General features: G+C 40.1%; 1 protein-coding gene across 1 annotated transcript in view; it reads right to left on the reverse strand.

The window, feature by feature from the left end:
• LOC108773627 (uncharacterized) overlaps positions 1-20,532 on the reverse strand; it is a 61,540-nt gene that overhangs the window by 13,592 nt on the left and 27,416 nt on the right. The window contains exons 5-16 of the mRNA XM_018539492.1: positions 20,187-20,310; positions 16,329-16,418; positions 9,659-9,778; positions 7,881-8,050; positions 7,415-7,611; positions 7,129-7,161; positions 6,369-6,493; positions 5,899-6,085; positions 5,613-5,810; positions 3,101-5,125; positions 2,892-2,995; positions 2,610-2,806 (exon numbers count right to left, since the gene is read on the reverse strand). Coding sequence (XP_018394994.1) covers positions 2,610-2,806; positions 2,892-2,995; positions 3,101-5,125; positions 5,613-5,810; positions 5,899-6,085; positions 6,369-6,493; positions 7,129-7,161; positions 7,415-7,611; positions 7,881-8,050; positions 9,659-9,778; positions 16,329-16,418; positions 20,187-20,310 — 3,570 coding nt within the window. The remainder of the gene's footprint in view (positions 1-2,609; positions 2,807-2,891; positions 2,996-3,100; positions 5,126-5,612; positions 5,811-5,898; positions 6,086-6,368; positions 6,494-7,128; positions 7,162-7,414; positions 7,612-7,880; positions 8,051-9,658; positions 9,779-16,328; positions 16,419-20,186; positions 20,311-20,532) is intronic.

Consider the following 20,532-nt stretch of genomic DNA (forward strand, 5'->3'; position numbering starts at 1 on the left):
CAAATTGTATTTTAAGAGAAACCGACAAAGTTCCTAGCAAATAATATGCTATGTAAGCGCAAAGAATTGTATATGGAAAATGGAATGGAGGCAAGACGAAGCTTTATCAAGACGCGCTTCGACGGTGGAATGCAAAATGCATGCGACGCGAAGGAATTCGAATAAAATGCAAAGTGTACGCGGCTAGCGCATAGAAGTCTACGTTTTTACGTGAATAATAAAAAACGTGGCGACGATGTGGCGGAGAAATCCGTCGACGTGCGTAGTGATATGAAGGCAGTGACTATCGACAGTCACGATCAAGTATAAGAACGTGTCTACACGTAAAAGCTATTTTATCAGTAAGAAACAAAGAAGAAAAGAAAAGTACGCTCAGGTAGCTGACCCTTGAGCTCCTGTAAATCGCTTTAGCGAAGAAACTCGGTCCCGAGCGGCAGAAAAATTCTTCTGCCGTTAAAATATCCGTCCTAATGTAATCCGATCATTTTCTTTCCGCTATACGTGGCGAAAGAAAAAGAAGAAGAAACTGAGAAATACTCGAAAGATATTTCGCTTCGACGTTCGCGAGATGTATATAGAACGATTTCCTTCGATTTTTATTACGATGGAAATGTTTTTGCGTACTGAAACGTTGGATTTGTAGAAGTACGTTACACATATCGTAAAAGCTATACTCTTGGGAATCGTACTCCTCACGCCAAATCGAACTTCCGAGCAAATCAATATGTATACATATATATCTTAAATTGTCAATATGTATATCCTAAATTGTTTCCCGTATAGAACGATTATTCCGCCGAGAATAGTTCTTCTGGTAGATAGACAGCGAGGTAGCATATGTGAACAAATGCGCAAATCCATGCACGCGAAGATAATAATTGAGTTTGGCAAGAGTTGTAGCCAATTCGATTATTGTTTCCTAATACGCGAAGAATTTGTGCTCGTGATACTTGTTAAAATAGTACCTAAAATTAAAAAATGTTATGGTTCTGTAAATTTTTATTTATTTATCATTCTTCCTCTTTTTTTAATTCTTTTTTTTAGAAAATCACATCTTTTTACATGATTTTGCGATAATCGTGGAGCGTAGAGTTTTTTCTTTTTAAATCGACAGCTGTATTCAAACAATTGTTGATTGTGGCAATTATGACGCAAAGAGGGCGGTCTTCCTGGCATGGTTTCCAAGCTGTGGAAGCGGCAAAACAAACAATTGCTTCGGCAACTGCCTGTTTCAACCAACCCACGGCTCCGCACGAATTTACATTTTCCACCGGCAAAGCCAAAGTTTCTCGAGCATATACGATATATCGACTGCTGCGGTTCTCAGGAGTGCACCAGGTGCGTACTCTGGTGCTTTCGTACGAGTCGACAAGACTGCGTTAATGGAAGTTTCGTGTAAGCCAGGCGTTAATCTCTGGCACCGGACGATCCGACAACGAATGATACACTTTTAAGGTAGTGACGCCGAGGCGATAACGAGCGTCAATAATTCGCTACGACACTTTGTGTTGTTCAGCATTTGCCTTGCACCTAAATCAATATACGGTATATGACGGTAATAATGTTTAACGATCGTCGATTAGCACGATATGGAATATCGGTGCAATTGAAAGAAAAAAATATGTTTTTGTCGTGAATTGCGGCCAGGAAGTAAAACTCACGGAAAAAAACGACAGAAAACTACTATAATGATATCGTGACTCTAATACTCATCGCTTTGTTTCGAGTTTCAAGTAGAACGAGCTCATAGACGATTGAAATAAACAATTCGATGAAACGATATCATCAATTGCGTCACGCGAGTGTCTGATTATTTAACATTTCGTCGCATAGACATATTATACCTATGTTTCATTGCATCCATATTACGTCTATAGTCGCATCCTTCTCGGAAAGTAACGTCACATGTCACACTTCTTTATCTGCACGCCATTTGCGAGATGTTTGCTCAATCATTTTTCAGCTGATATATAAGCCAATATACCATATATATACTGATGTGAACGTATATCAAGTCAAGCGTTGTTTTTATCTGGTCGCGGAAAAGCATTTTTCTACCAATCGATAGCGAGCAAAACTCCGCCTGCCGCTGCATTAATGATAACATCGCCAACGTTCTATCAATCATCATGACACATTGGCACATCAGCGACTGCTAAATATGGACAAAACTAGTTTATGCAAATAATACCTGACTATAGATAGGATCAAGTCCCTATTTTTTATAGCATTAAATATATTCGATTAAGATCAACGTACTGCCAGTGACCTTCCGTCCTTGAACAATTAACATACAAATGAGCGACAAACCGGAGAACCGGGTAGCTCGTCTGCGTTTGCAACGAATCGATGTTACGTGAAGGTAATGATTGACAAGGCCGTTGTAGTGAAGGACTACGATTAATGCGGGTTACTGCCGGCATCACTGCATTTTTCCAAAGGTCGCCTCTGCGATCATTGACCGTCGTTTTAACGTACCGGCGTGATCGGTGTAATGATCGAAATTTAAAACAAAGAATCAAAAATTCCTTGGCAATTATTTTTGTCCTTTCTGTTATCTCCACACGCGAAAAATTAAAAATGTATTTGTATGTCTTAGTTTTACATACATTTAGCTGGATGATGATCTGATTATACGCCCAATGCCACCGCTGCCTCGCCGTCATTTCTGGGCGTTCCTTCAGTTGCGTGGGTACCGGTGCGACCATCCCGAGAAGTTCCTCGTCGGCTGGCGGCTCTGGCGGACTTCTCGGCGGAGTGTCCATCTGAACGCTTTCATCCAATGATGCCTGCTTTATTATACTCCCTGAAATTGAGTCAGTCGATTAGGAAGAAAATGTTAAATAATGTTGCATTTCTTACTTAATTAATAATTAGCACGATAATCTTACCACGCGGGCTTTCGATATGTGACAACGGCGGAGTTCCTTTGTACTGATCGACCAGTGAGTCCTCTCGAGAGTTACGACGCAAGACTTCTTCATCCCGTTCGTACCTTTAAAGAAACAAAAAATTCGTTTAACATCTGAATTGATATATCAGAAAAAGAATATTATTTTCAATTATTATATAATTATAATTTATAATTATAATTTCGTACCTCTCAAGAGACTCGTCCCGCATCTGATAGTCACCGTTCACCGCGTTGCTCAGAACGATGTCACTCTGATCTAGCGACTCCTGATCCTTGAAGTGACCGCGTTGATAACTCTCCGCTCTGGAAATAGGCTGCGGCGCGGTATAGTTATGCCCATAATTGCTACCTCGTAGATCTCTTTGCTGATACGAATCGGTCCTAGTGAGAGGCGGTTTGAATCCTTCAGTGGTCGACGAGAAGGAATTCTTTCTTTGCAATTGAGTGTATGGTCCTGTATGACTATAAGATTCCTCGGTGTAATTATCTGAGACGTAAGAGTCCCCTCTCGTGAGTTTCGGTTTCTGTGAGAGCGTTGATTGAGAATGCTGACTCTGATGCGACAACTGCGAATCCTTTCTCTGTGTTTCCTTAGGAATAATCTCCGGATAGTCTTCGTCCTCGATAACATCCTCTTGGTAGGAATCTGTTCTGGCCAATGGTCGTTTTCCGTTCACGATGTTCGTGGTGTGGACCATCACAGTGGTGGTTATGTGATTGTCCGTCACATGATTGACCATCGTTGTCGTCTGTGATTGAGCGATGATCTGAGGAGATTCCACCAAAGCGGCGGGCGCGGGGCTCGAGTCACCTGTCGTCGAGTATTCGCTGTATACCTTCTTGAGTTGACTGCTACCGACAGAACTCACGGCGGTATCGAACGAGTCCTTCAGTTCGTCGTCCCTCGACTCGAGCGAATCCGTATTCTGCTGGAGAAGCGGGCTGGGCTCACGTTTACCGTCGATCTTCTTTCTTCTCGAACTGTTCTCGAGCTCATTCTCTTGAGACTGATAGAGATATTCTGACTCATTTGACGGATAACCATTCGTTCTCGTCTGACCTCGTGGCGTGGTCACAGATAGCTCAGGCACTTCGCTCTGTCTTCTGTCCGTCGCTGTCGCCGAACCATTTTTGTAACGCTGTTCCTCGAAAGATCCTTGATACGAATCTGGATATTCATCATATGACTCTGAATAATCTTGATAAGTTTCTTGATAGTTATTTTTATACGTCGTAGGCACGTCGTTCTGCTTACTGTACGGCGTTTGATAATCTACAAAATCTTCTTGCGGCTGCTTCGTATAGGATTCTTGATAATTATCCTGCGATGTAACAGGCACTTGATTATATGTCTCTTGATAAGGTGTTTCATAATCGGTCGACGTATTAATATTGTATTGAGAGTCATACTGCTGCGGCTGATACTGATTATAAGTGTTCGTGACGTTATTTTGATCATAAACGCTCGTCGATACGGTAGAATCATAATCATTGTATTGCTCCTGATAAACGTCTTGTTGTTTGTACTCCGACTGCTGATACTGAACATTGTTCTGATTAAAGCCCATCTCGTGAAAATTGTCTTCGATTATCATACCATCGGGCTTATCGTACTCATTCTTCGCTTGATTCGCGTACTGGTGATCGTTCGCCTGACTGGCAATTGGATATGTCGTGTCCAGATACGCTCCCTGATACGCTTGAGTGTTTTGCTGCGCGTAAGGTTGTTGGTACTCATCCTTGTATGAGTTCTGTTGCGTATACACCGTTGGCTGCTCATAGCTATTTTGCGTATGTTGCTCTGGATACGATTGACCGTATTGGCCATCGACCTGCGTTGTATAACCATATTGATTATCTTGATTTACCTCGGGATATCGAGTCTTGTTAACGGATTGATCGGTTTGACCGCTCTGCTGCTGACTGTAAATGTTCTCTGTATATGTGTCCTGCGGCAGATTGTCCTGACTACGATAAGCGTAATTATAGTCCTCGTTATAATCGGATTTATAATAGCTCTCCTCGGAGGGCGTTCTGGTCTTTGGCAGTTGTCTGCTCGGCGTAGCAGGCAGAGAGGCGAGCTTACGGCTGATCACCACGTTGCTCGGCTTGGTCGGGGTCGGAGGTAGTTTCTTACCGGTGCCGCCCTCCTGCCGCGACATCGGACGTTGCTGCGGCTGCAAGATCTTCCGGCGACGAGTATTATATCCGCTTTACAAAAAATATCGAACAGAACCATTACATATATGTATAATATATTGTATGTGTCATAATATATAATGTATATTATTTAATGTATATGTTTAGATATCATTATTAATTTAATCCTTTAATTGTAATTTGTCTACTTTTCAATTTTTAATAATTATAGTTTCAACCTTTTGGAACTGACAATGAGTTATTCAATTATAAATCTCTTTGTTAAAAATGTCCAATAATTCAATTTTCTTTAGCATAAATTTGGATTATTCTTATTAAAATATACTTAATATTTATTTCTTAATCCTTTTATACTAGTTGTATTATTTTGGTTGCCTGAAATTAATTAGGTTTTTTTTAATTAACATAAATGAAAGAGGGTCTTACAGACCCAGCATCAGCTCCGGAGGGTTAAATTCCAACACTTATTTATAATAAAACTGGAGATAGAGATAAAATTTTCACGCAAAATAAAAGCATTCTATAATGATATACATACTTATAATCGAGCTCATCCGATTCGTAACTACGTTGTCTGGTAACAGTGGGTCTGTAATCCGGCCGGTGTATACCGATGCTCGAAGCCGGCCTTTGCGGAAGCGTCTTTCTGTTTCGTTTATTTTCATAATATGTATTTGTTCCCAAGAATCGCTTCCCTCCACTGTCCCACTGCCTGTCCTCGTCGTCTTGACCATATCTGCAAAGAGAGAAAGAGAAACGAAGATTTAGTTTTCCCCCTCCGACTTCATCATTTTTATATGAGCATTTGTTGGCGCCGTGCTTACCTCTCATCCTGATATACGTATCCCGTTATGGTGTCGTAGTATTCGTTATACCTAATATCCGTCTCACATTCTGGATATGTGGCGCTCATTTTACCCACTCTACCATCGCTGCTATATCCATCAGTGTAATACGAATGATCGTCGTATAGAGTCATCTGTCTCTCCAGAGACGGTCTTCTGTATGGAACTGCTTAGAAAATAGGCAAAAAAAACGTCATATACACTTGTCCTCATTCTTGACAACATCATAGTAAATATTTGATAAAATTGAAAATGAATGGATATAATTAAAAATATGCAGAGATGCATTCAACGCATATTTTGCTTGTTACATCATTGAGCATAGGAATCTGAGATTCCATGTAAAGTGTAAGGATATAAAGGAGAAAAAGGAATAAATGGAAGATGTAGAGAAAAATGCTAAAAATTTTATTAAATAATCCATAATGGATTTAATCAGAGCTTAATACCTTTTCCTTTCAATCTTCTTGTGGTAGTCGTCGTGTTGTTTGAATAATATTCAGTATCGCTATAAATTCTTGTATCATCGATCCTCGGATAATCGTAGGTACCCTCGCTGTACCAGCCGTCTTGGCTGAAAGCATGAGATAACGATCAAAACTTTTTGATCACATCAAAACGAAAGAATTGAGCCGAAGATGAGATGATTCATGATAAAGGTCGATTTTCTTGAATGATCAGCTGCGATTACTAACTGCACCATGCAAATGCCTGTGAATTGCCTGTGAATTTAATGTATTGCTTCAACTTACAAATTAATATATCTGCAATTTAAATCATGTATATTCTACAATATATTTCCTCTCGTTAAAATTCTTGAACTATTTTTAAGTCACAGAGGCAAAGCCACGTGCAACTAAAATATAAGCTACGTACAACTATCAATTAAAGGCATAAACCTCTTATTTTTCTACGTATGTTATTAAGGCAAAACGAGTGCTCGGCGATGGTGGCCTACATTATAACGAACGACTCGCCCGACATAATCACTGTTACGATCGATGTGTTTGCAATTGCATACGATTAATTGAGTGCAACGCAATCACAAGCCAACCTAGTGTTGCGATAATGCACGAAGTGGTGCCGGTCGTGATATGCACGGTAAGAACAAAACATGATAAATGAAGTTGATAATCGCGTATGCATGAGTGAATGTGTGCTGTAGAGGTTCACTGAAATTCTCACGAAATCGCACGGTCGCGCTCGTACCTGTCCTCGTAATCCCACGTGTGCTTCCGTCGTCTGAATCAGGCAAGAAAATAACATAAACGATTTTCTTCCGTCTTAATTAATGTAAACTTAACAATAAAGACCTATGCGCAATTGGCGCGTAAACATTAAATGCTCTACATATTTTTGCTTTCGTATAAAACAGCGTCATAGGTCATTACAGGAATCACTAAAATGTGTTTAGCGTTGCTCTAATCTTTTTATTAATGTGTTATTGAATATACTAATTAGGAATTCTCGCTACCTCTCAATGTATCTGTAGTACCTGTATTCCTTGTAGTGCTTCGGTCTACTGTTATAGAAGAGTGGCTCGGAAGACTCTGAAGGATGTTGCTGGGCCTGCAAGTATCGCTGCGGCAGACCATCCTCTGGATATGGCTCGTCGTACCTCGGACTGTGGCCTGAACCTCCATAACTTCCGTAATTACTAGGTGCCAACCTTCCTCCAACGGTGACTGGAATCTGGTGACGTTACTCTCTTAATTTATTATCGCATAATTAAAATGTCGCCGACGGAACAAGTAGATTAGAAAAGTCAATAATTCAAATAATATAGTGTGTAGTTGTAATAATTTTTTAAATTTTATCATTAAATATAATATGTTATTATTATTGAATGTTACGTTAGAGATTGTTTAATAACTAAATACATTAAGGATAATATCTATTGATATCTGTTTCGTTTTTAAGCCTCCTCTCTGTGCAAGAATTTTTCTGTCGTTGATCAATACCTGATGATCGTCTCTCTCGTAACTATTTTCTCTCGACGTTTCGAGGGACCTTTGAGGTGTAGCCAACTGATTAGCTGCCGTACGAAACTGCGAAGCCGAGCTGTTCGCACCCTGCCCACCTACTGGATAATTCAAATCCGACGTGTAGTCAGAGTCCTCCGAGTACCCCGCTGAAAGATGGATTACAACTTATAGCGTATTGGAAAAAATGATTGGAGAAACTGGAGTAAAAGTCTTTAGCGACGCCTGATATAATGCCCTGATAACTTTGCGTGGGATATCGGAATCGTCGCCTCGCTTCTGCAACGTTGACGAAAATCATTTTATTTTTCCTGCGGCTGAAGAATGTTAGGAAACAAAACGCATACAACTGATAGAAAAAAATAAAAGTCATACTTTGACCAGGCAGAAATGTAAATTATTTCTTGCAATAATCCTATTCCGCTAAGTTCTATTTTCAAGCTTGCCTATCAAATCGCAAAATTTACGTTTACATCAAAATAGTGAGTCGACGAGTCGCGTTCGTTTTCCTGAATAAAAGTTGAAGCCAATTCTTCGTCGTGACGATTTCGCAACTTTCCGCAGGCAGAATTGGTCGATATTGGTAGAATCCGGGAACTGAAGTGGTGCAATAGCAGGAAGCAAGATAAGTATAGTTAACAGCCATGCGACAAATTGATCGTCATGTAGGCACCGTTCCGATATTGTTTTTTATTTTAGTCTTTCGTGTGTGTCTTCTTTTCTTCCAGAATTAGGACCGGTAGGAATGCAAATCATCGTACGGAGGGTATTATGGAACGTTTGCAAGAGAGAACATAGAACGAAAAGGCCAGACACCGATTTATTTATTAGTACAGAAAAAGAAAGAGCTAGTCTGCTTGCTGCATGCCTTCTCATAGCTGTTTTACACGGGTTAGGGGTTGCTAGAAAGGGTGTAACAACTGGGTGGTAAGTTACCGACGACACGTCGATAGCCGATAACACATATGAAAATGGCGTCTTGTATGCCTGTTTCTCCAGGGTATATCACGCTACATACTCTCCGTGGGTAAGACACGCGGTCGCCAATTGCAAAATAGGAAACAGCACGGAACCAAATTGATTTCTCGCATGGAAAAACAAGGGCGTAAAAGTTTTATGACTTACTCGGAAGTAGCGTTCAAGCGAACGACCTAGAAAGCCACGGTTTCTAAAAATACTGCAAGTATGTCAGACGACCCGATGTGTGGATGAAAGTGTCGTGTGACGTAGGCTGCAGCAAATTAGCGCTCGCGATGTAAAATATTACAACGTTACCGCATGACAATCGATCTTCTCGCGCATCGTGTTTTTTCTTCTCGAAGTTGAAAGAAAAAGAAAGTGTAACGGTGGTAAACAATAATATAGAAGTGTAGCAAGTGGTACGAATGCATTATAAATCAGTCGCGCTCATAGTTCATAATAGAGAGTGAAAAATACGCGTAGAATGAGAAACTGGAATTAAAATAATCGAATATCTACACAGTTTTACTTCATTACTTTAAAGTTTAACTCTATCAAAAAATCGATACGCGATTTCTCGCTTTCACGGCTAACATCGGGAGACGTATACGTTTCATTTACTCGGATTCGTCGCGAATCAAATCTCCACGGAAGAAAGAAAAATCAATCTTCGTGCATATCGCGAGCGAGCGTGCCAGATCAGAGACGAAATCGATCGGGGACTGGTTTCTCTCGCGCCATAAAGAACAATTTGAATAAGATATCAGCCATCTAAACTGTAACTTGACTGTACTTACAGTGGCCTATATTGTACAATATCTGCCTTCGTGCCTGTTCGGCCCGCGCCTCCTGGTCCATCATGTTGTTCAGCATTTCCAGCTTCCTCTGCAGATCGGCCGCATCCGCGTTCTCGGCGTCTTTCGAAAAGATAGATATCGATAGGGAAACAGTTAATCGCGAGTCTCTCTGTTAATCTGACGTCTTCAATCGATTTTGTCATCCTAAATTTATTTAGATACGTACTTAGTTCTCGTGAAAAAGAAAGGATAACTAAGTAACTGCTGCATATATCGCGTCTACAATAATATTTCGGTAGTATATCTAACAAGCTCGCGATCAAAACAACTACAAGAACTTTGCATTTCAACAAAATATTATTCATAATCCCTTACATAATCGTACTTGTTACTTTTTTTCTAATTCAACTGATAAAGTATCGGAAACGTGTCCGTACTCGGGTGTACACATTGCTCGAAATTGCGCGAATCTCGGTAAGTGGTCTAGAAAGAGCAATCTACCTCGCCAGATTACTCTGTATAAATAATATCAACTCTCAGCGTTATCCTTTCTCTTCTTTCCCCCCTCTCTCTCTCTCTCTCTTTCTGCGCTCAATCATAATTACATATTGAACCAACAAACTCTCCGAGGAAGGTTTGCAAACTTTATCAAACTGCGACAACGCGCGACTCGTCACTTCCACAGAGCTCAGACCGATTTATTACGGGACTACCTTGCGAATACTCCAGTCAACAATTTTACTACACCGACAACGTTAGAAAATACTCCCCGGTGAAAAGAAAAGGACGACCATCCCTGGCGTTTACACGCGCGCACTGAGTGCATCAGTTTCTCGTCCCGCCATTACATTTTTCACTGTCCCTAAGGACAGTCTGTTGCTGTGCTGCTTAACTAGCACTTCGATCAGCAATACTTAAAACGTGGTGGATATCTGGATAAAAGTACCATCGCTCTTACCTCAAAATGGAGTAAGTTTCAACTGCATAAAATATCTTTTATATTTTTCTCGTGGCATTTAATTTCTATAATTTTAGCCACTACATCAGCGAGTAAGAAAATGTTCTTCTCGATCATTAATCAAATTACCCTTTCGCTCGAGAAATAATCAGATGTCCCAATAAAGTAATTTTAGCACACATGCTTTGCATTTTGTTCTTTACAAACATTATGAGTGCGGTTCCTTCGCGTAATTTCGGTGGAAACTTGAATACAGCCCGTCTACTACGATATAAGAGCATGATTTCTAGTGTCATATGCTATTTATTTTTCTGCAATTAAAAAAAGGGTCAAGTCTTAGAGGAGAGCGGGTCATCTTGCGAGGGCTGTATGCTTTTCTTTGAAAACTGTCAGCCGCTGCCGGCGCAAGTTTCGGTCCTATCTCAACCTCGGCGGCTTGTCCCCACCACCCCTTCAGTGACCCTCGTTATCCGCCGTACAACCGTTGCAGCCGGCGGCTCTTTCACTCGCCTTGCGCGCCGACTCCGTCGTCTTCTCCACAAATACGAAGAAAAAATGGGAGAAAAAGAAAGCACATCCAGCTAAGTGCCGTAACGCGAGAATTGGAAAATGGTATCTTGCACTTTCAACAACATCTCCCCGCTGTTGCGTGTTCCCGGCTGGACGGGCGAAATAAATGTAATGCCGTAGACGTTGGTAATGGCGTAACAGTAACAGCTGGCCACCCGTATATTGACAAACTTTTAGAGACAACCGTGGCGCTCATCGCGAAAGCGGTCTTCTTCACTCCGAAAGTGCTTCCTCTATTTCTGCTCCGCTCGCTATTTTCCTCCTTCCTTTGTCAGACGTCACTCACCTTCGAGTGGCTAAATTAAGTACATTGGTATCGATATCGCAGCCGAATATAATTAGAGATGAGAGTTCATGTACTGTATGGCTTGATATACAACAGAATGTCTTTCGTATGTGCTTTTTCACTCTTTCATTATTTATATTATCCGTTAAATGTGCATTGTTTTGTTAATTGTAAAATATATCATAATTCGCGTACTTCTCTTAAACTATCTTTGATTCCGTGAACAATTATGGCAGAGCGACCTTCCGGAAGAAGAGAAGCAGCTGTACTTCTCGTAGATTCTCAAAGAAGTGAAATAAATTTCACACAATAGAGAGCGCCGAAACCGTGGTTCCCACCCTCTTCGTGTTCTCTTAGCGCTTGAAGGAATTATATCACGTTACCGTGCTTTTCAAGCAGATTCTATTGATTCTTTAGCAACTTGAAAGAATCGCTTCAGCTGACTTGAAATAGGCATTTGACGTCTCTCTGGTTAAACGATTGAAAAGATTTTCCATGTCAATATAAAACGTCTAAAGAAATTCTCGAAATCTTCTGTGGCATCTCATCGTTATTATCATGCAATCAAAGAATACAATGAAAAGAACGTATTTATAACAAATTATCAACAAACTTCAATCATTTTGGCGATTCATTTAAAATTTAGGGCAATACATATTATTGAATTAATATTAAATGTTCAAAAATTTATTATTCATCTTATTTGTATTTAACAGAATTAAATTCATTATAAATATTGCCATCATTAGAACATGTATAGATAATTAATTGTCCACAATATCGTTTCATCAGCTTATCTTAAGTTAAGAATTTTCTGGGGATAACGCACCAAAAGTGAACTCTTGTATTTCGTTCTAAACGGGTCGTCTTATATACCGACAAGCGACACAGGTGACGATTTACTGCCGAGTTAAATCTCCGGAAGGTCGTCTTCGTTTTACTCATCACCCCTCGGTGCTTTTATCTCTAACCTCGTATATCCGGTCTGCCTTTTCGCGCTCGGCCACGTACATGGCTGGACGGAAGCGTAGAATTAGTCCATTTTAAATAAAACAAAATAAATTATTTTGTCTTTTTTAAATTATCACAGCCTATAATATACATACATTATATGTATATTTATATATTTTATAATTGTATGTATATATATATACACATATATTATGTATGTATATTAATGCATGACATTTATTTCTAACTGAAATGACATTTTTCGCGATTTTTTTACGGAAATCTTGAATAAATGCTTGATAAAATGTAAACGGTAATTAAATTGATTAATCAATACCAATTTAAATGAAGAAACGTTCCAGTTTTTTACGATATGACCATTTGGTAAAAGTAATAACTGGCACGCGGTTCAATATTTCATTAATACGTTTTTAGATCCGCATATTAATCGAATCGACTGCGTGACGGCCGAAAATTGTGCTATTTATTCGTTGTATACTGCACACAAATTACGTATTGGCCGTTGTTTGCGTACATTCTGAATGTTTAGATACGCCGTAGGCAAAAAAATCGGATATATCGCGGACAATACGCGTTCCGCACACTGAACGTTACAAAGTAATATATTAACAAGAATACTCATGTTATGTAGAAACTACCAAGGAGAGAGAATCCTTTGAATATATATAACGCGTTCGAGCAATGTATACATCCGTTATCTGTGCGTTTTTAATAGTTAAAGACAAAATTATTATAACATCAACTGTAATAATTTACATATCTATGTTTAAAAGAAAATTATCGGTAATAATATCGAATACCTATACTGTATAACCATCCTAGCATACAAAAAGAATCTTTGAGAGAAACTGAATAAACGAACAACTTATCTCGACGTTCTTTCACAGTGTCTCTCTCTCTCTCTCTCTCTCTCTCTCTTTCTTAAAATACCGCGTGAATATCTTCATTGCACCTCTAGAACGGTCGCCGAGAAAAAGAATAGGTACACACTCCACGATGCTTGCTCATGCTTGAATAAGATTAAACTATAAAAGGGCTCCCCGTCATCGCACCCGAATGAAATCGTACGTTAACGATGGACAGTGTACTAACCACTAATATCAGTATTGCTCCCCTATTGTGGTTCGTTTGTGATTCTGACGTTAACGTTTCTAGTAATTCCACAGCACAATTCTCGTGTAACTAATTACAAGATACAGGTATAGTTACGTAAGACAGACAGGTAGAGAGAGACGGAGATAGCGGAAAAAGGGGAACAAGTGTCTACGAACAGTCGTTAATTACAGTGTCGCAGCCATAGCTTAATGTATCTGCAGGTACCCTCTCTTTTATATATCGATACTTGAAAGAACAACACATCGAAACAATAAAATCTCTGATCTCTTTCTCTTTCTTATCTTTACTTATTCGAAATCACTCCCCCCTATTGTGCTATCGCCGCGCCACTGCGTGCACGTGCGATGGTGCTTCGGGAATAAGTGTATGTGTGTATGCACGTGTATCTGTGTATATACGTGTATGTGTATATGTATGTATGTGTGTGTGTGTGTGTGTGTGTGCATGTGCACTGACAAAAAGAAGTCGTACCTGAAGAGAGAAAGTCTCTTTGTCTTCAGTCGATTCAAGTTAATATCGACCAATTAAACGAATGCAATACTTAAAAATACAGCGCCTGAGAGCGAGGTGCCGGGTGCTCGATTATAATTGCATCACATAATCACGCGTTAATTATTTTTCTATGATATAACAATAATTAGATATAAGGGCAAAACGGTTTAAGTTACTGTATAATAATTCACATAGATAGAACAGTCGTGGGCGTGTTCTGCAATCATATTTCTTCCGAGCGTATAATAAATATCTGAAGCCTTGTCTCCTTCCCAATTAAGTAATTAAATAAGTTATGCAACTTTCTTCAGATTCTCCACATTATAAACGAATTATGTACTCGTATGCTGAAATAATACAGTTAACCGTCATAATATCCATCAGTGCGTATAACAAAGCTAATTAAAATGATATTAAACTGATGCAAAACAGAGAAACAGAAGCTGGCAAATAATTGATCAGATCATGAGAAGAGAACGATATTTCAATGAACAAATATTTGAGGATATAATAATTCAAACAAATTACTTTCGAAGTTAAGTCGAATATGAATGTTTATGAAATAAATGTAACGATTAAAATTCACCGGAAATCGTCATCGTCCGTACTTGCTGAGCGATCGCTTTTGTCGTTTCATCTGCTTCTTCTGTTAATGCTAATAAATATGTATTTCACTACGTGCGTCACTCATAAACACAGTGCTTGTTTTAAAGGCACGTAACGTTCGGTGACTGCTTCATCGACCTTTTAGATATTCATTGAAAACGTCATATGGATAATATTTTATCTCATTTCCAACAATATTGTCGTAGTCAGTAGCGTAAGGCCGTATATTTTCATTTGCCAGTAAAATAGAATAACAATAGCGCGCCGGACGAGGGCAATCAAAGAGAATACGTGAAAGCAGAAACATCGAACATCCTACCTCTTTTCGCTAAACTCACACATGACAGATTCACACGCAGTGATCTCGTGGTGAAGAGGAAATCATTCGAAATGGTGATGCTGTGCTTGTTTTATAGCGTTGTTTCTCGATCGCCGATGCCCAGAACGAGTGGGACGATTCGTATTACAGCTACATGTATAAAAAAGTATTTGAAGAACGACAGAGGAAATTACGAAAATAAGTCACATGACGCATCGTTGGGCTTTTCCCGGTAATGCGACGCGATTTTCGATGAAATGCTTTTAGTAGGTTTCCAGTAACAGGGCCGCGCGCGTCGCCGCAACGTCGTAATTAAAGTCGGTTAATCAGGTACAAAATCATATCAAAGTCCACCGTTAACGACTGGAACAACTCCGGTCGCGTGACTACCGCCCACCCGGCGTACACCTCCGCTTCCCCTCGTTCGATACACGCACGTGGATTACATAAAGCTCAAAAGTAACTGCACTTAAGTTAATGAAACGGATACATGAAGAGAGCATTGGCTGGCGGAAAACAAAAGATACCCGGTGGACGCGATATGTATGCATAGATAAAATTCAATGGACCCCTCGTAAACGCGTCTTTCTGCACGATGCGGTGAGTTCTATTTCTCGTACCCAAGAGAACCGTGCATCTCGTGATACGTGTAATTGTTATAAACGCCCGTTGTTATCCGGTATAACTCGCGCGCATTAAAAACTAACGCGTGAAGGAAGGTAAGCCGAGGAATTCGGAACGAGGATAGAGGTTTCTAGTGCAGTGATTCACGAGCAAGAACGGGATTCGTTAACACTAATTGCGTACAAATAAAACAAACATTTTCCATCGCGGATCGTGGACACGCGTGTCGATGATCATCATCAAGATTTCGGATAATTATTCAATAGCCCTTCATCTCTGAATAATAGAAAAAAGTGGCAGTAGTGACACAACAAAATGGATTTTTACATTTGGAATGTATATTGGCATCTTTATAATGTTAGAAAAGTACCAAGGACGATCTCGAGATTTCTAGGTAATAAATATCTAGAGATCTCTAGGTATAATAAAGCTTATGGTATTGAAAATTTCTCTTTGAACGATTACTTATATCTCGGTCATCTCGAAGAATTAATTTCCGCGCTAATTGTAATTAACTGCTTTAATCGAGAGGTCGTTAAAGGGGATCGTTAAATTTTACGGTGGGAGAAATGCGCGGATGATGGACGCGAATCCACGATCGGCGAGAGTGGTACATCACATTGCACTCGGATGCAGGTCGGTTGGTGGAATCGAAACGATAAAGCGAAAATAGAGAGATCTCGCGATCAAGGACGATCCCACGATCAGGATCTCTTGACGAGGGTACCTGAGCCACACATGGGCCGGGCTGCTCGCAACTGCATTGCTGTTTTGCTCGTTAGCAGGGCTTTCCATCCAGTTCGTTGTACGCGCTTTCCTGATTGGTCAGACACTGATCAGACGGAAGGTTGTGGATGTGCATGATTCGAGTGGCGATCATATCCATCGTTTTATGCTCTTCAACGCGTGATATCTCGCGCGATTGCAATTTCCAAAAGTAAGTTTCATAATCTTGTGGTCTACAATCTTCGCCGCTTATAAAAGATAAGCCAAATAATGTACGGTAGTATACTTTGCAATTACTTCCAGCGATTTCTTGAAAGTTGTACTTTAGCAGTTATTATGCTAAGTACTCTAGTACTTTTCCGATACTTTCTTTCATCCGTTGATTTTCTTCATCAATTTACACTTGTTGTGCAAATCTCGAACATCTTTTTCGCAATTTGGTACTCAATATTGAATATCATTATAATGAATTGTATAATAATTATATAAGTCCTAAATTAAATTTTTTAAATTTCTACACTTTTAATTAAATAAGAAAAATCTTTCATTGTACAAAATATTAACTGTAAATTGATGAAAGGATTCATTGTGAGATAAAGCATAGAAAACCTCATATACTCGAAAGAAATATTGCAAAGTAATCAATGAGAAGAACAAGTCATCGAAAAGACGCGAAAAGACGTTTTAACAGTGCAAGACTAATATTTTTCTTTCGTCCTTTCTCTCATCGAATTGTAGCAACAGATATGGCAATTGTCTTTCAGTAAAAAGCTTAAAAACAAGTGAAACTACGTTAATCTGACGATACTTATTATATACATATATGTATATACCAGTTTCACAGATCGAAATGGAAATAGAGAAATGTAAAAGGAAATTAGACCAGAAGTTTCATCTCTCGCGCGCAGTGACGTAAATACAACATTAATTCTGTTAGTGATTAATTATCTGCAATTTCCGAATAAATTATATTATCAACTTTCGATATTCTAAGTAAGCGAAATTATAGTCCCTGAGTTCGAAATTCCCTTACCGCCTACTGTATACGCTTCGGTAAAGGGCAACCTTTTTCTCAAATAAACTTTAATTACAATTTCCACTGTATCTCCCTTTGCGCAAATCTTCTTGATTTTTCTTTGAGCAGCTTCTCTTTCCCTGCTTCTATATGACAAGATAAAAGAACGTTTCTCTTTCTTTACGCGCTCTCAGCGAAGAAAGTCAATAAGGAAAAGTATTACACGAGAAATATACATCGTGTGGCGCGGTATAAACTCCATTAAACGATGTTGTAGTTGGCATGGATCGAAAACCGGAAGCGGTGACGGTGGCGGAAAAATGCAAAGCGGAAAAAGAAATGGCGTGAGAGCTGGCGAATCCGTTCGTGGCGAAACGTCAGCACGTGTATAAAGGGGGAGAAGTTTATTGTAGCGGCCTCGTTTTCTCTTAATTCGCAACATAGTCAAATCGCGTGACGCAAAATATGCGCGCGTTTAATGGAACGCGGAACGTTTGTACGCGAATCGAGCTTTCGGCCGGCGTTAAGAAAAGACTCGCGCACTCACGACGATGTCAGATTCCAAATCGAGATATTATTACGTGAGAACCCGTTTCGACCGTTGGAAATAAATTCTTAGAAATTTGCATACGGATTAAGCCGCACGCCTATCGCGCGTACTATCGTCCCCGCGGCCTTATCTGTGAATCGTATATTAAAAATGTCAAGTGCTTTCGTGCACTCGTAAATTCGTATGGATTCGGAAAACGCGTTTTCCTCCTATACGAATCGTAACGTACGATTAGCTCCCTTTTCGTGGACCTTTTCGTAGCGAAAGGTCGATAGCGTATTGATCGCGCGGGCATGTCGACGACCGGGCACTAGGTGAAAGCACGTCAATCCTGGTTAAAGGCCCGCACGGTAATTGCATAGATCCACGTGGTCCCGCGGAAACAGTGGGATTAATGGAAGGCTCTGCATATATCTGATATACGCGTATGTATGCCAAACCCGAAAAAGTTGTACTTGTTGCTGCCACGAGTTCGCCGAAAACTCCGTAAATTGTAAGTCGCCGCGCCGATATCCGGAGGGACCTCGTCGGGTATGAAACCTTGACAGTGCTCGCCGAGGCAAGCAACGAATCAAGAGGAAGATTGCGAGAAAAGGATCAGTAAACGTAAATTTGAAATAGATTTGAAGGAAATTTTCGCGCTTATGTGATATCGAAACTGGTCGTGTTAAGCCGTAATCATATTAGTAATTGCGCAACTGTAATTATTAATTGGTGATTACTTTTCAACTGATCAAAGCAAAGCAGTCACTGATTGCTTTGCTCCAACTGGAATTGAAAAGTAATCGTCAATCGCCAACCACAATCACGCAATCGCGACTAATGTTGATTTTTATTCGCTATCTCAGCCATCGTCGTCGAATTTAATAATAATAATAATAATAATTTTACGTGCATTATGGCCCGGTTTAGGTATCTGATTAATTTGCAGTTTAGACTCAACCTTCCTTAAATTGATGATAACGTAAAAATTGTGATTCTGTAGCTGTGATAAATCATTAAATTGACGGTTTTGTAATGATAACTTTAAATTTAATTAATAATCAATCAGATTAAGTTTAACCACAAGTTAACCAGTCTATAAAGAAAGAAATAAGTATACATATACGTATATCAAAACGCGCAAAATAAGACTTACACTTCAAAATAATTACTTCCTTCGTGTCGCCTCTTTTTTTCGTCGCGTGAGTGCGACAAGAATTCTTAATTCAGATTTCAGATTAAAAAACACAGCCAGGTAATGATTTTAGATTCCGTTCGCGTAGAACGAAGAGAAACACTCAGAGTTTCGAAAGGGTAAGTTCGCAGTCTGGTTTCATTTGCTCGGAAATCCCTCCGTATCTTCGAGAGTCCCACGTGCCGTTTTCTCGGTTACCTTTTATCGTGTGGAATTGCAGACATCGAAACAATTCGCGGGACACATAACTGCGTAGAGCACGACGACGAAGTCGGAATGTACGTGCGGGCGCCGAGCCAACAGCAGATTCGACAAGTTCGCAGACACACTCAATTAAAACTTCGTCCTGTCGTTCGTTCGACGAGGAGAAACTCGACAGCTCTTGTTGATGATGGCTTCGCACCTTTTTTTTCCCCTCACCATCGCGAATTCGATGTTGCGATCTTGTCAAGTGACATGGAAAGTACCGTTTAGCGCTACTTCGTATTTCATTATCGTTGCGTTTCTATCCTGTTCAAAATTTCACTTTGTGCCTTCACAGCCTCTCAACTACTATTCCTTAGCTTTAACCCGCATTCTTTTCAACTTCTGTCTACCTCTTTCTTGGAACATTCAGATTTATCTGAAATTACGTTCAAAATTCGTTGGATAAAATTGGAAAAGAATCCGCGCTTCGAGCTTTCTTTTCATTGCTCCGCGAGCAGACTTTTGGCAATCGCATCGCGCTCAGTGAAAATACCACGCGGTAAAGAGCGAACTGCCGCATTTTTGTGGCAGAATTTTTCTTAATCTTACGTATAGAAGTCATGGCGCGATCAGAACGCAGTCATGCTGGCGTTCGAAGGGGCGATCAGGAGCGAATGGGCGAACGGTAGATCGGAGATACGACACGGCGCGAATCGATCGTAGTGTCGAAGTTGACAAATTACAACGTCAGAATTTGCATGAATATTCTCGCCGGCGCAACTGTCGCAGGTCGGATCTTCTGTTCGCTCGGCATGATGTGTGACACCGATATACGTCAAACGTATTCCCATATCTCGTATATGTACGATTACATACGTCAGCCATGCGATTTTCATCTACCGTAATCTAACAGGATCATGTCGCCACTTACCATATGGCAGCTCCAGCCGGCAGTCGATCAGAAGCGAATGGCCCGTCGGTTTCTTCGTGCCGATGATATCGTTGCCCCTCTGCTCCAGTTCCAGGCCGAGATTGATCCACTGTCCAGTAGTTTCCTAAAATCGGAAAACGCCAACCTTTAAACACAGATCCACTTTTTTTCCAGGCTCGATGAGCCGGTAAAGTACTACGGTTACCGCACTACCGGTCATAAACTCTCGTTACTAAAAGTTATAATATCGTAAAATTATGGCGACATCCGCGTATCTCTACCCAGTCGCGAATCCGCCGCGGTACCTTCAGCGTTCGTGCACAAAATAATGAATTAATTAATATGG

The sequence above is a fragment of the Cyphomyrmex costatus genome, unplaced genomic scaffold (genome assembly GCF_001594065.2).
Source record: "Cyphomyrmex costatus isolate MS0001 unplaced genomic scaffold, Ccosl1.0 scaffold216, whole genome shotgun sequence".
Taxonomy (NCBI): domain Eukaryota; kingdom Metazoa; phylum Arthropoda; class Insecta; order Hymenoptera; family Formicidae; genus Cyphomyrmex; species Cyphomyrmex costatus.